The sequence below is a fragment of the Stegostoma tigrinum genome, chromosome 45, assembly GCF_030684315.1.
Source record: "Stegostoma tigrinum isolate sSteTig4 chromosome 45, sSteTig4.hap1, whole genome shotgun sequence".
NCBI classification, from domain to species: Eukaryota; Metazoa; Chordata; class Chondrichthyes; order Orectolobiformes; family Stegostomatidae; genus Stegostoma; species Stegostoma tigrinum.
The window spans coordinates 8201798-8217038 of record NC_081398.1 but is presented as its reverse complement, the minus strand read 5'-3'; the positions used below and the strand labels follow the sequence as shown (position 1 = coordinate 8217038).

Below are 15241 nucleotides of genomic sequence, written 5' to 3'. Positions count from 1 at the left end.
AACCATAACAGCTTAAGAAACAGGAGCAGGAGGACAACATTCGGCCCATCGAACCTGCTCCATCAATTCCATAACATCACGACCGATCCACTTTTCCTACCTGCCTCCCACACCCATACCCTCTGACTCCTTCATCCATCTATAATCACTCCGACTCAGCCTTGAATATAATCCATCACTCAACCTCCTCAACTCTATGGGTTAGAGAATTCCAAACAGTAACAACCTCAGAGAAGAAACTGGTCCCTATCTCTGTCTAAAATGGGAGACCCTTTATTTTGAAGGGTTCTGGGCTATGCTACAAGGGGAAACATTTTCTCAGTACTTACCCTGTCAAGCCCCCTCAGAACATTCTCTGTTTTGGTATGATCCCACTCTTCAAATGAGTACAGGTCAAATGTGCGCAGTTTTTCCTCTTAAGACATCTCCTTTCTCTTAGGAATCAGCCCAGGGATAAGGAACTCCTTACTCTTCGTTGAGTAAGGAGACCACAGCTGTACACAAAAGTCCGGTGTGGTCTCGCCAATACACTACACTGTAAGGGCGTAGCAAGACATCTGCACTTTTATACTCCATCTCCCTTGCATTAAAGACCAAGTAACACTCACACCATTTAGCATGGTCGCCGAGATGTGAGAAATTCAATCACTGACAGGACACCACAAAAGGGAGTCACAGAGGAGAGGAAGGGCAGGAGGGAGTGAGGCCTTTCAGACTCACGTGGAGGTGTGTTAAAGGAAAATGGAGGCTATTTGGCCCATCAATTCTCTGCAGAGCAGTGCAGTCAGTCCCACTCCCTGTGTGCACACATGAGAAGTTGTAGCTGTTCAGGTTAGGGTTAAGCAGAACTTCCTCTGTGGATCCCCTGGGCCAGCAGTGGAGGAATTTTCCCCGTCATATACACCACACTTTGACCTTCTTGAACTCAGTATCACCCCACCCCAGGGCCTACCCCAGCGATACCCCTCCAACTGGAACCACCTGGTTGGGGCCTACTGTAGTTCCAGCAGTGGCCACCATTCCCACCTGGTGCTGTTGGGGCTACAAGGCTTTCTACCATCTGACTGGTCTGCTCTCGCTATCCAATGAAGGGCTTCCTCCTGAGAAAGGAGTGAAGGTCTTGCAGGATTAGGGTTAGGGTTGGGGACCAACTCCTCCCTGGATTTCGAGCAGGGTGGTGTGGTTAGGCGCAAGGGTGGGACTGCAACCCCATACAACATCCAGGCCGTGAACTCTCAGACAGCACAAAGACAAAAACCCTGCATTGCTGGGACGGAAAGCACTGTATTGTTTGATGGACGAAACCAAGGTAGGTGAGGAATAAGGAGCAAGAACTGGCCATTTAGCTCTCAATTGTTCTGAGATTCAATAAGATTATGGCTGGTCTGATTGTTGCCTCAACTATACATTGCCAGCTACCCCCTGATAATCTCTTACCATCCCACCATTGTTGATCCAGAATATTCAGAGATAGCAGATGCTGGAGTCAGAGTCAACATGGTGTGCAGCTGGAGGAACACAGCAGGTCCGGCAGCATCAGAGGAGCAGCAAAGTCGATGTTTCGGTTTGGGACTGGTTCTGATGAAGGGTTCTGACCCAAAACGTCGACCTTCCTGCTCCTCTGATATTGCCTTACCTGCTGTGATCATCCAGGTTCCACACAGATCAAGAATAGTTCCTCAGTGACAATGGGAACTGCAGATGCTGGAGAATCCAAGATAACAAAGTGTGGAGCTGAATGAACACGGCAGGCCAAGCAGCATCTTAGGAGCACAAAAGCTGACGTAGGAGCACAATGAAGGGTCTAGGCCTGAAACATCAGCTTTTGTGCTCCTAAGATGCTGCTTGGCCTGCTGTGTTCATCCAGCTCCACACTTTATTATCAAGAATAGTTCCTACCTTGATTTAAAAATTTTCAAAGACTTTCTTCTATCGCCTTATGAGGGAGAGTTACAAAAAACAAATTAACCTCTAAGGAAAAATCTCTCCATATCTTAAATGGTCGACACCTTATTTTGAAACTGTGAGTAGGATTTAGGCCATTCATCCCACTGCCTCTGCTCCACCATGCATCGGGTTTTGGGATGATGTTGGGAATCACTTGTTCATGCAGAGGGCAAGGGAAATCTGAAACACAAACTCTCTAAACCAAGGGTGGCAGAGTGGCTCAGTGGTTAGCACTGCTGCCTCACAACACCAGAAACCTAAGTTCAATTCCAGCCTCGTGCAACTGCGTGGAGTTTGCATATTCTCCCCATGTCTGCGTGGGTTTCCTCTGGGTGCTTTGGTATCCTCCCATAATCCAAAGATGTGCAGGTTAGGATGGATTGGCTGTAATATAGTGACAATGAATATGCAGGCTAGGTAGGTTAGCCATGGGAAATGCAGGGTCACAGGGATAGGGGTCTGGGTAAGATGCTGTTCGCAGGGATGGTGTGGACTCAATGGGCCAAATGGCCTGCTTCCACACTGTAGGGATTCTACGAGGGAAAGATCATGGCTGATCTTCTACCTCAGTGCCCTCTGCCCACACTCTGATACTTTCAACATTTAGAAATCTCTGCCTTGAAATAATAAGACCAGAACCATCCCAACCATTCACTGAATGGGGAGTACCACAGTGCCCACTACCTATATCCACATGCCAATATTAGAACCTTCCTCTGCAAAGCCCCAGGTAAAATTGGTCAACTCTAGTCACTGGCACCACAATAACTCAATCTAAATGGAAATAAAATGCTCTGTTCAATTTGTGAGCCCCTGTCCACCATTCCTTTACTTAATCCTGTCATCACATTTTCAGCATAAGCTTACAGAGCTTCCCCTTAAATGCAGCAAAACAACTCGTTCCAATCCTCAAAGGGCTGAATTTTTTTTGTTTTACTCTTCTAGAAAGAAAACATTTTCCATCACAGCTTCTGCTTTTCTCTTCTGTTATCGGCGGCTACAAGAACAAATCAAAGGGTAATTTGAGAGGTGCCGACCACTGAAATGTGCCCTGAATTTGACTCCTGTCTGTATAAATTCAGCACCCAGATGAAACCCACGCAGACGTGGGGAGAATATGCAAACTCCACACAGATGCTCAAGGCTGGAATTGAACTTGGGTTTCTGGTGTTGGGAGGCAGAGCATTTCAAAAGGCTTCACTGCTCCTCAGGTAGGGAAGGCAAGAAGCAAATAATTCATCCGATGTTATTTTCTTCTCTCAGAAGAAAAACATTAACAGCCGTGTGCATTCTGAGAAAGTGCAACATTTACTCCCTAAACAAAAAACCCAAAGAACTGCAGATGCTGGAAATCAGAAACGAAAACATAAATGGCTGGAAAAACTGAAGAAGGGTCACTGGACTCAAAACTTTAACTCTGCTTTCTCTCCACAGATGCGACCAGACTGGCTGCGTTGCTCCAGCAATTTCTGTTTTTATTTCAACATGGGGTGGCACAGTGGTTAGCACTGCTGCCTTATGGCACTAGGGACCAGGATTCAATTCCACCCTCCAGTGCCTGTCTGTGTGGAGATTGCAATTTCTCTGTGTCTTCGTGGGTTTCCTCTCACAGCCCAAAGATGTGCAGTTTAGGGTGGAATGGCCGTGCTAAATTACCCCGTAGTGTCCAGAGATGTGCAGGCTAGGTGGGTTAGCGATGGGAAACGCAGGGTTAGAGGGATAAGGTGGGATGTTTTTTGGACAGGTGGTGTGGACTCAATAGACCAAATGACTTGCTTCTGCACTCTAAGGACTCCATGATTCTGTTTATTCCCCATTGTTAGTTGCTCATAATGGGGAAATCTTGGATCTTCCTCCTGAACACTGCAGCCCACGTGGGGAATGTGGTCTGTCAACGCAATTTGACATTAATTATATTCAGATGATGGGCATTAACCAGGGAGTCACTGAGCTCCTATGCGTGGAAACAGCCTGAAACTGTTTCCTGGGCCGGGAGTTGTACACATTTGCTATGTATATCTGTGAATAAAAGCCTACAGGTCATATAGTCATGGACAGTACAGAAAGAAACCATTTGGCCTATTGAGGCCATGCTGGCTCTAATCCAATTAGTCCCATGGAGAAACCTGGCGCCAGTCACACTCCTGTCAGATTTGTACCTTTTTGATGTTGGCTCCTCCTTTGCCGATTATGTTCTTGTGGAACTGCTTGAAGATGGGGATGGAGACTGAGTAGCTGTTCTCAATCTGGGATAGCAAAGATCAAGAGAAAAGAAAAATGGCTCAAAAGACGAACTTCTATCCAAGGCGCGGAACGACACTATCTGAGATACACTTTCAGAACAGCTGGCGTGTTCACAATTACAACAGTTATTCCATGGAGAGATAGAAACAAAGTTGACAATTCAGGTTGGGGACTTCTCATCAAAACAGAAATATTTATTCTGTTTCTGTCTTCAGAAATAGTATGGCAACTGCTTTGCCCAGGACGGTAAAAAACTGGAGACAGTTGTGAACACAGCAGAGTCAATAACACAAAGCCAACTTCACATCTACTGAATCCACCTATACTTCTCACTACCACAGGAAGGTAGCCAACATCTTCAAAGACCCTTCCCACCCAATTATAATCTCTTCCAACCTCTCAGAGTCATAGAGATATACGGCGCAGAAACAGATCCCTTTGGTCCAACTCGTCCACACCGACCTGATATCCTAACTAAATCTGGTGCCATTTGGCCCATATCCGTCTAAACCCTTCCTGTTCATTACCCATCCAGATGCGTTTTAAATGCTGTAATTGTACCAGCCTTCACTGCTTCCTCTGGCAGCTCGTTCCACACACGCACCACCCTCTGTGTGAAAAAGTTGCCCCTCAGATCCCTTTTAAATCTTTCTCCTCTTACCTTAAACCTATGCCCTCTAGTTTTGGACTCCCCCACCCTGGAGGAAAAGGCCTTGTCTAGTCAAAGAACATAGAACATAGAACATAGAACAATACAGCATAGGACAGGCCCTTCGGCCCTCAATGTTGCGCCAAACACCCTATCCATGCCTCTCATGATTTTATAAACCTCTACAAGGTCACTCCTCAGACTCTGATGCTCCAGTGAAAACAGTCCCAGCAGCTCAAACACTCCAACCCTGGCAACATCCTTGTAAATCTTCTTCTGAACACTTTCAAGTTTCACAACATCTTTCCGATAGCAGGGACACCAGAATTGAACACAGTATACCAAAATCAGCCCTCACTAATGTCCTGTACAGCTGCAATATGACCTCCCAACTCCTACAGTCAATGCACTGACCAATAAAGGCAAGCGTATCAAATACCTTCTTCATTATCATTTCTGCGTGCCACTCCACTTTCCAGTAACTATGAACCTGCATTCCATGGTCTCTCTTCGTCAGCACTCCCCAGGACCTTACCATTAAATGTATGAGTGCTGCCCTGATTTTCCCTACCAAAATGGAGCATCTTATATTTATCTAAATAAAACTCCATCTGCCACGCCTCGGCCCAACAGTCCATCTGGTCAAGGGCGCGTTGTAACCTGAGGTAACTTTCCTCATTGTCCACTATACCTCCCATTTTGGTGTCATCTACAAACTTACTAACCATACCTCTATTTTCACATCCAAATCATTTCTATAAATGATAAAAAAAAAGTGGACCCAGCACCGATCCTTGCAGCACACCACTGGCCACAGGCCTCCAGTCCAAAATGCAACCCTCCATCACCACCCTCTGTCTCCTACCTTCGAGCCAATTTCGCATCCAAATGGCTTTCTCTCCCTGTATTTCATGTGATCCTACTTTGTCAACCAGTCTACCATGCAGAACCTTGCTGAATTCCTCACTGATGTCCATACAGATCATGTCCACCACTCTGCCTTCTTCAATTCTCTTAGTCACTTCTTCAAAAAACTCAAGTTAGTGAGACACGACTTTGCATGCACAAAGTCATAGAGTATCACTAATCAGTCCTTGTCTTTCCAAATACATGTAAATCCTGTCCTTCAGAATCCCCTCCAACAATGTGCCCACCACTGATGTCAAGCTGATGTCTATAGTTCCCTGGCTTGTCCTTACCACCTTTCTTAAATAATGGCACTACATTAAGCCAACCTCCAGTCTTCTGGCATCTCACCTATGGTTATTAATGATACAAATCTCTCAGCAAGCGGCCCTGCAATCACTTCTCTAGCTTCCCACAGAGTTCTAGCGTACACCTGATCAGGTCCTGGAAATTTATCCACCTTTAAGTATTTTACAATGTCCAGCACCTCCTCCTCTGTAATGTGGACATTTTTAAAGATGTCGCTATTTAATTCCCCATGTTCTACATCTTTCATATCCTTTGCCACAGTAACCACTGATGCAAGATATTCGTTTAGCGTCACCCCCACCTCCTGCAGTTCCACACATAGGTGGCCTTGCTGATCTTTAAGGGGCCCTATTCTCTCCCTAGTTACTCTTTTATCCTTAACATATTTGTAGAATCCCTTTAACAGGGAAGAAGATACAAAAGCTTAAACACACGCACAAACAGATTCAAGAACAGCTTCTTCCTCGCTGTTATCAGAGTTCTGAATGGATCTCTCAAATTTTAATTTTAATGTTGATCTTACTCTTCTCTGCAGCTGTGACATTGTATTCCTCACTCTGTTCTCTTCCCCTACTGCACTTTGTATGGTATGATCTGCCTGTACTGCACGCAAAACAAAACTTTTCACTGTACCGAGGTATATGTGGCAACAATAAATCAAGTAAAAAATAAATCAGAGGTTCCCAATCTACTATTTCCAGTCTTCAAGAGTCATAGGATTGTACAGCATGGAAACAGACCCTTCAGTCCAACTTGTTCGTGCCAACCAGATATCCTAAATTAATCTAGTCCTATTTGCCAGCCTTAGGCCCATATCCCTCTAAACCTTTTTTATTCATGTACCCATCCAGTTGCCTTTTAAATTGTGATTGTGCCTTTCACATCTGTAATATTTTGCTTTAGCTATGTGATGCTATGAAGCTTGATGGGAAAAGAGCCCCAACCCATTCAGACTTACCCGATAATGTACCTTCTGCCTTCTGCTAACCTCTGTGTAAATCAGTGTTGCACCTCCCTGCCCTGTTTTTTTGCAAATGAAAACCACTGCAGCGCACAGTACTCCCAGTGTGGGCCAACCCAAGGTTGTGTACACATGTGGTGTGGCCTTCCTGCTTTTTCACTTCCACAATTCCCAATGAGTTCCCAGGAATTACACAGGGCAGGTTTTCACACTTAAGGTCTGGCGTAGTGCTTCCCAAACTGTGAGTCGAAGTGAGTCCCAAGAAAACATGATTTAAAAGAGACCTAAGGGGCAACATTTTCACACAGAGGGTGGTTTGTGGAATGATTTGTCAGAGGGAGTGGTAGATGTGGGTACAGTTACAACATTTAAAAGACGTTTGGACAGGTAGATGAATACGAAAAAATTAGAGGGATATGGGCCAAAAGTGGTCAAGTGGGATTAGTTTCAGTTTGGGATTATGGACAGTGTGGATGAGTTGGACCAAAGGGTCTGTTTCCACGCTGTATGACTCAGTGCAAATGAGGTTGCAGGATCCTCCCCACTCCTCCCCCAAACTGCATTCCATACCAGGACCAAGACTCAGGGAATGTCTGGCTGTACCCGTGCCCTGCTAATCTCTCCATCTCTGTAATGAGCTCCCATTCATGGCTGTTTCACTGAGTCTCAAAGCTGAGCCCTGATTATGCTCCCGGTGGCACTGCCTCAGGTACTATGCTCTGACCTTCTGAGCACAACATTCATTCTGCGTAATGACCTGGTCCCCAACCTGAGCAACTGTAACTCATGCTTCTGCTGTTTCCTGGGCGAGATCCGTGAGCTGGGGTGGCTCAGGTGGAGTAAAAGCTTGGTGAGCACATAAAATAATTTCTTTTTTACCAAGTAACTAAAAAACATAAATTTTCATTATACAATCATCTGTAATGCATGAATGTTAATAATTGCATACAAAATTTTATTTATTCCACTGTTTTGCTCTGGAAGGCATCTATGAGCACATTAATTTTCAAGTATTAAAATGGGGTCATTTTGGAACCGCTGGATTCAAATGGGATGTTAGGGCCTTTCTTCACAACCAGCAAGCTAGGATGGGTGCTGCCTGAGAAGGGATAGGAAGGGAGAAGTGTAGTGTTTGTGGTTGAGGGCAAGAAAAAAACAGCAGGGTCTATATAATAGACAGAGGCTTAGGTCTGTCCAAAAGCGCCAATCAATTGTAGCAGGCACAACAGTAATACCCAACAGGAAACTGTTTCGGCTAGAGCGCCACCATCACTTACCAAGTCAGCAATGACTTTCTGCAGGAACTTTCCACACTTCTCCACCTCGTTCTTGGGGCCACGCAGCTGAACAATGTCACTTTTCTGCACAGGATCCGGGAAGTTGATGATCACCTAGATTGAGAAAAAAAACTACAATTTTCTCTGAAGGCTCAGGAAGTCAGAATAGTTTGTTACTCTGGAAACAGTAAATATGGGAACATTGCTACATAGAAGCAGGACCATTCAGTTCATCTAGCCTGTTCGTTCAGAATTGAGGCAGCAATTCAACCTGTTACTCAAGAACAGGTAATTCAACCACCCCAGTCTGCTACACAGGAACAGGAGGTTGCCTTTAGTGTGTTACACAAGAACAGGAAGGTTATTCAGTATCTCAAACTTGTTACTTAAGATCAGAATGACACTATTCACTTCCTGAAGCCTGTTATTTTAGGAACGGGAGAAACATACTCAGCCTCTTAGGCGAGTTCTGCAATAAACAACACCGTGGTCGATGCGTACCTTAATACCAATCTACTGTCTAGATTCCATATCCTGAATTATCCTTTCTTAACAACATTCTAGTGCTCTCAGGTTTGAAACAGTCTATTGATTCTCGTCTCAAAAGTCTTTTCGTAGAATCCCTAGAGTAAGGAAGCAGGCCAGTCAGCCCATCGAGTGCACACCGACCCTCCAAAGAGGTCCCACTCAGACTCACCACCACCCACCCACTATCCCTGTAACCCTGCGTGCACCATCCCCAGCCACTGTGGGGCAATTTAGCATGGCCAATGCAACCTAACCTGCACCTAATCTTTGGACTCTGGGAGGAAACCAGAGCACCCAGAGGAAACACGTGCAGACACAGGGAAAATGTGCAAACTCCACACAGACAGCTGCCCAAGGCTGGAATTGAACCTGAATTCCTGGCGCTGTGAGGCAGCAGTGCTAACCGCTGAGCCGAGCTGTGTGGCCAGGAGAATTTGTGATATAGATTTCCCTTCCCCTCTGAATGGACAATTGATTTCCAACATCACCCCCTAAACTGCTAGGTTCCAATTCTAAGCTCCCATTCCGGTGTTCCTTGATTCCCTCTCTTTCTCTTCACTGAACATATCAAACTGTTTAACAATCTCTAACAACTAGGTTAGATTAGCCCTCAGCTAATTATACTCAAGCTATCTAACACTAGCCTAGTCGACATGGATTGTGTCAGTTCATGTCAGAACTCCGTGAGGATGTTCAATGGCAAGTAAATGCTACTCTAAACTACTCAGGAAAAGTGGAGAAGCTGCGATTGCCGGCTTTAAGGTATAGAAAATCAAAGGAGACGTAATAGATGCGTTCAAAATAGGAGAGGGCTTTGAAAGCAGTGATGGACAGAAATGGTTTTCACTGACAGGAGGGCTGGTGATGACAGGGCATGACTAAATAATTGAAGGAACCAAGCAGAATTACGGAAAGCATTCTCTAATACAATGAGTTGATGAGTTCTTGAACATGGGGTGCAGAAACAGATTTAACAGCAACTTTCAAAAGTGAAAATGGGGTAAGCATTTGAAAAGGAAACATCTTCAAGGCTATGAGGAAAGATCAAGGAGTTTGGGACTAATTGGGGAGCTCGTGCAAAGACTAACATGCCAAATGGACTCTTTGTGCCATCTGTGTAAGCACAGGGAGAATAGTGGTGGTGGAGGAGTGCTTTTACCTCAGGGAATTTGTCACGAACTTCTTTGATCTTCTCTCCCTTCTGGCCAATGATGGATCGGTGTAAGCGTTGCTCAATGATCAAGTCCTTGGTCCGTTCATTCTCCTGACAGCAACAGAGACAGGAAAACGTTCACTGGAAACGCACCCAACATAAACGCAATGAGAAGGTGGAAAACAGCCTTGACCTCTCTCAGATGGCTCAGGTGACCAGTTGTGATTCACTCTTGAGGATGAGGGCCAGCTGGGTGCTAAGTTTTCACTCCTCCTGTCTCTCTCTCGTGGTGGTGGTAGTGAGCTGCTTTTTGAACACAATTGACTGGCCATTTCAGAGGTCTGGAGTCGGATGTAGCTCAGGCCAGGTAAGAACAGCAGATAAAGGATTTTGGTAAGTACACGAATAGGAAAGGTTTGGAGGGATATGGGCCAGGAGCAGGCAAGTGGGACTGGTTTAGTTTGGGATTATGTTCAGCATGGACTGATTGGACCAAAGGGTCTGTTTCCATGCTGCATGACTTTATAGCTTTAGTGAACTGGATGGGTACCTCCAACAATGGCAGTTCCATTGCCTAGACCAGCTCTTAATTACCAATTTATTTCATTTTTTAAAAAATTCTTCATTCTTTCATGAAAATGTGAGCTTTGTTGGTAAAGCCAGTAATTGTTGTACATCCCTAATTACTCTTGAATTCAGTGGCCTGCTGGGTCACTGCACAAGGAAGTCACGTTTAGGGCTAGACCAGATAGGGATGGGAAAGTTTTCTTTCGTAAAGGATATTTACAACAATAGCTTCTTGATCACCAATTACTGCAAGCAGTTTTATATTCCAGTTTATGAACTGAATTGAAATTTTACCAGTTGTCACAATGGGATTTGAACCCATGGCCCCAGAGAATGAACCTGGGTCTCTGGATTACCACCGTACCACCATCTCCTAACGAAGGAGAACTTAAGTTACGAGATTTGAACTCATGCCTCCAAAGCCTTTGGATTACTAATCCAGAAAATCAGCAGCAGTATACACTTCATTTTGAATAGCATTGCTAGATCACCTCCATACTTCACTTATAAAGGGTGTGGTTGGCCAAGGTATTCATCCCACAGATCACCCCTGGAGATTAATGAAGAAGCAGCTGAGTTATTGCCATTTCTGATAGACTCATAGCTATCTAACCTATTTGTTGTTGTAAATGACCAGAGCCTCAGGGGCTGGAGAAAACTATTCAGGCCTATGATCCTTTATTGGATCATACAGCATGCAAACAGGTCTAAGCAGTCCATGCTGATCATGTTCCCAAACCAAAATAGTCTCACTTGCTAGCGTTTGGCCCATATCCCTCCAATCCTATCCAATCCAGATATTTCTTATCATGTCCTTATCCAAGTGTTTTTTAAACATTGTAAGTGTACATGCATCCACCACTTCCTCTGGCAGTTCACTCCACATACAAACCACACTCTGTAAAAAAAAAAGTTGCTCCTCATGTCATTTTTAAATCTTTCTCTTCTCACTTCAAAAATATGCCCCTCAGTTTTGGACTCCTCCATCCTAGGGAAAAGACCCTTATCGATACCCCTCATGATTTTATAGACCTCAGTGAGGTCACCTCTCAACCTCTTACACTCCCGTGAAAGAAGTCCCAGCCTATTTTTATAAATCTTTTATTCCCACCATTCAATTCAATCCAGACTGACATGTGGCTCAACTTCAACTCACTACCTTTATTTCCATACTTCATTATGCCACCATCAAACCAACTGGTAGTCCTCAGCTTTGTGGCCTCAAGACCTGCTCTAGATGCTTAGTCCCAATTCAGCACTTCACGGTCAAGGAAGATATGTTAATAAACCAACCAAGTAGGCTGGCCGTCAAACTGCAAAACCCTTACAATGACAGATGGCAAAAGCAGGAGTGATTCCTGGTGGGTTGTGTGGCAGGAAGAATGCTGGATACGTACCATCACGATTCATCACTCCAGGCTATGACATGCATGTAAAGCGTGTTTGCCGCAGCAACTAGGACTTTTCAAGTGAATTTTAACTCACTGCCACCATACACAGTAACATAAAGTTACCACAATCCCACCAGACTATTGGGTTGTTCTCTACTCAGAGAAGCAGCTGGTGGTTGAAGGTCACCACGCCTTGGCTGAGGGGAGCCATTGAGAAGGAGGGTCCTTCATGGTAACCTCAGCCAATGTGGGAATCAAACCTACATTGTTGGTGCTACTCTGCATTGCAAACCAGCCATCCAGCCAAATGTTGCTAACCAATTCCCCCCCTGCAGTAACAATGTGATAGTATCATGAAGATGGGGAGATAGACGTAGGGAGCTACAATTACCATCCTGACCGCCATCTCCAGTAGTTCCTTCTTGGCCAGTTGCACACCCTGTGGCTCTCCTTCGATCCGAATCAGATGGCTCTTCTCATTATCTGGCGGGATGCGCACTGACACTTTGTACTGTTCCTTGATCCGATTAACTAAAGGTTGAGGTGACAGAAAACAGTACAGCATTTTTCAGATTCAGCAGTAACAGCATTTTCTTTCATCAGGAGAGAACGCTGGAAATGGCCACAAAAAAATATTTTGCCACTGGGCGGGTGGGGGAGTTGGCGGGGGGAAGCATGGTGGGGTGGGATTCTGATACATTGCGATAAGCAAGTTTAAAACAAAAAGAAACAAAAAACAAGTTATGGTATAACTGTATACATGAGGGCTTCACATGCAGAATGTCATAGATCTATAAGACCTATCAATATCCTTAATTACGCAAGTTCCCATTTGCAGTTGCATAGAGCTTTAGAATACTGCTTAAATGGCACTTGGTTAACTGAAATGTAAGCGACTCTCAGACAACTTAGAGGTTAACGGAGATAAGACTGGACAGGGCAGTAACAACGGGCAGAAGCTGGGGACATTGGAACTTAGAGAACCAATGGAAGATGCCTTACAGCAGATTCAAATGAGATGCTTGTGGAGTTTGCATGTTCTCCCTGTGCCTGTGTGGGTTTCCCCCCACAGTCCAAAGATGTGCAGATTAGGGTGGATTGGTCATACTAAATTTCCCATAATGTCCAGGGATGGGATATGCAGGGTTACAGGGCTGGTGTGTTGTCTGGGCGGGATGCTCTTCGGAGAGGTTGATGTGGATTCGTTGGGCCGAATGGCCTGCTTCCATACTGTAGGGATTCTATGATAGTCACTGGCTAAGGGAAATGTCCTACCTGAGTGCAGAATATTTTTAAAGTAAAGAGGATAAACATTTCAAAACGATGAATGCAAATGGGTAGAAGGAGACAAGGGTGAAGGGGAACATCGCTCTTTCAGTAGCACAATGAGCCGAGTGGTCTCTTTGTGTGACGTTGGTTAGATTCCAGAGGAATACCAGGGTAAGCACCCTCAGCCTATACTGGGTACGCTCACACAAACTCACTATTCGCTCCATTTTTTCCTATTAGATGACGGTGGTATTTCTGCTCGACCGTGATCTCTGTGTAATCCATGCGTGTCAGCTGAAAGAGAGACAAAACACAAGCAGAAAGATCACTCACCAGCTGCAAAGCTTCATTATCCAGTGACAGGTCCTCGACAGATGTGGCTCAGCTTCAGGGAGGTGAAGAGAGACTGCGGTACAACAGCATCAGGGTTGAAGGGGGCAGGAGAGGGACAGGTTTGTCACTGTGATCGGCCTGCATCTCAGACTTTGAGAGGAAATACCTGGACAAAGAAATGCTGAAGGGCGGAGGGAAATGTCAGTGCACTTTACACAGTGGGGGGGGGGGTAAAAATGTGCAAAATGAAAATTATAAGAGATTTACCAGGATGTTGTATGGGACTGGAGGGTTTGAGTTATAAGGAGAGGCTGGACAGGCTGGGGCTTTTATCACTGGTGTGTAGGAGGTTGAGGGGTGTAGATAAGGTGAATGGCAGGTATAATTTCCCTAAGGAGGAGGATTTCAAACTAAGGGGCATTTTTTTTTAAGGTGAGAGGAGAGAGATTTAAAAAAGGCATGAGGGACAACTTTTTTTTTACAGAGAGTGGCTCGTACGTAGAATAAACGTCCTGAGGAAGTGATGGATGCAAATACGTTGAACATTTAAACAATATTTGGACAAGGGCATGAATAGGAACGTTTTGGAGGGATATGGGCCGAGCGCAGGTAGACAGGACTAGTTCAGATTGGGATTATGTTCGGCATTGGCTGGTTGGACCAAAGGGTCTGTTTCCGTGCTGTATGACTCTATGGCTCTACGAAATACTGACCAGATCATTGATGATGTCTTGGATCTGGGTTTGAGCAATCTCCACTTCCTCTGTTGGACCCTCCAATGTGATCTTGTCATCACCATCAGTGAACTCAATGTGAACCTACACCAGACGGGTCATATAACCCAGAGATGCATGTTACTTTTGCCAACTATGTCATAAGATGACAACATAGATTCTCATGTGCCTTGTTTCAATTCATGGACTTGTGTTTGTATTGGATAAGCTGACTGATGCAAAATTAGCTTCCTTTCAGGGGCCTGGTCCTGTCTGTCATTCTTCCAAACCCATCTTCCAGGTCTGTCCTACCTCAGCTTAAGCACTGCTAGGAACCTCATTCGTGGCCTTTGTTCTCAGGAGACTGTTTGCCTCCCAGTCACAACTACCATCCTCTGGAAAAGCAATCAAAATTCAGCTGCTCCCTATTGGAGCTCTCAGAATTCCTCGCCCTGAGCAACGCTGTCTCCTGGTAATGAGAACTCTGAAATTAAAGTTTCCACTCCTACAGGTGTCTCCCTATCTTCTACTTACTCCTACAAACCTCCCAGACACTCCCTCTTCCAATTCTGGCCCCTTGAGCAGCCCCCTAATATCCTCTGCCCCACATCTGAGGGCCATGCCATCAGCTGTAAATGGGCTCTAAGCTCCGGGATTTCCTTCTTAACCTTCTCCATCTCTCTCTTTATGATGCTCCTTAAACTCTGCCCTTTTGGAAACCTGCCTGAATACGGTTCCATGAGGCTCCAGTCAAAATGTTGTTCCCTAAGAAGAGTCCAGGCACTATGTTAAAGACATGATACAAATCTAAGTATCTTGACGAGGCAAAGCCCTGTGATGATGACCCAGTGCTTACCTTGGGCAGTTGCTGGGTTATACGGCCAATGTTTTGTCCCTTCTTGCCAATGATAAAGCGATGTAACCAAGCCGGCGCGGTTACTTCAGCCACCATCACACTCTTGGCCTTAAAGCCCATGGGGAAAGAGAACACAAA

The 15241-nt window shown here is 45.1% G+C and overlaps 1 protein-coding gene across 7 annotated transcripts in view; it reads right to left on the bottom strand.

The window, feature by feature from the left end:
* The window catches only part of hdlbpb (high density lipoprotein binding protein b), a 118804-nt gene that overhangs the window by 31648 nt on the left and 71915 nt on the right, over positions 1-15241 (bottom strand). For all 7 annotated transcript variants that reach the window (XM_048524155.2, XM_048524153.1, XM_048524154.2 and 4 more), the window contains 7 exons: positions 15104-15211; positions 14248-14352; positions 13417-13495; positions 12324-12463; positions 9981-10085; positions 8294-8407; positions 4107-4193 (listed from right to left, as the gene is read on the bottom strand). In XM_048524155.2, the coding sequence (XP_048380112.1) occupies positions 4107-4193; positions 8294-8407; positions 9981-10085; positions 12324-12463; positions 13417-13495; positions 14248-14352; positions 15104-15211 (738 nt within the window). The remainder of the gene's footprint in view (positions 1-4106; positions 4194-8293; positions 8408-9980; positions 10086-12323; positions 12464-13416; positions 13496-14247; positions 14353-15103; positions 15212-15241) is intronic.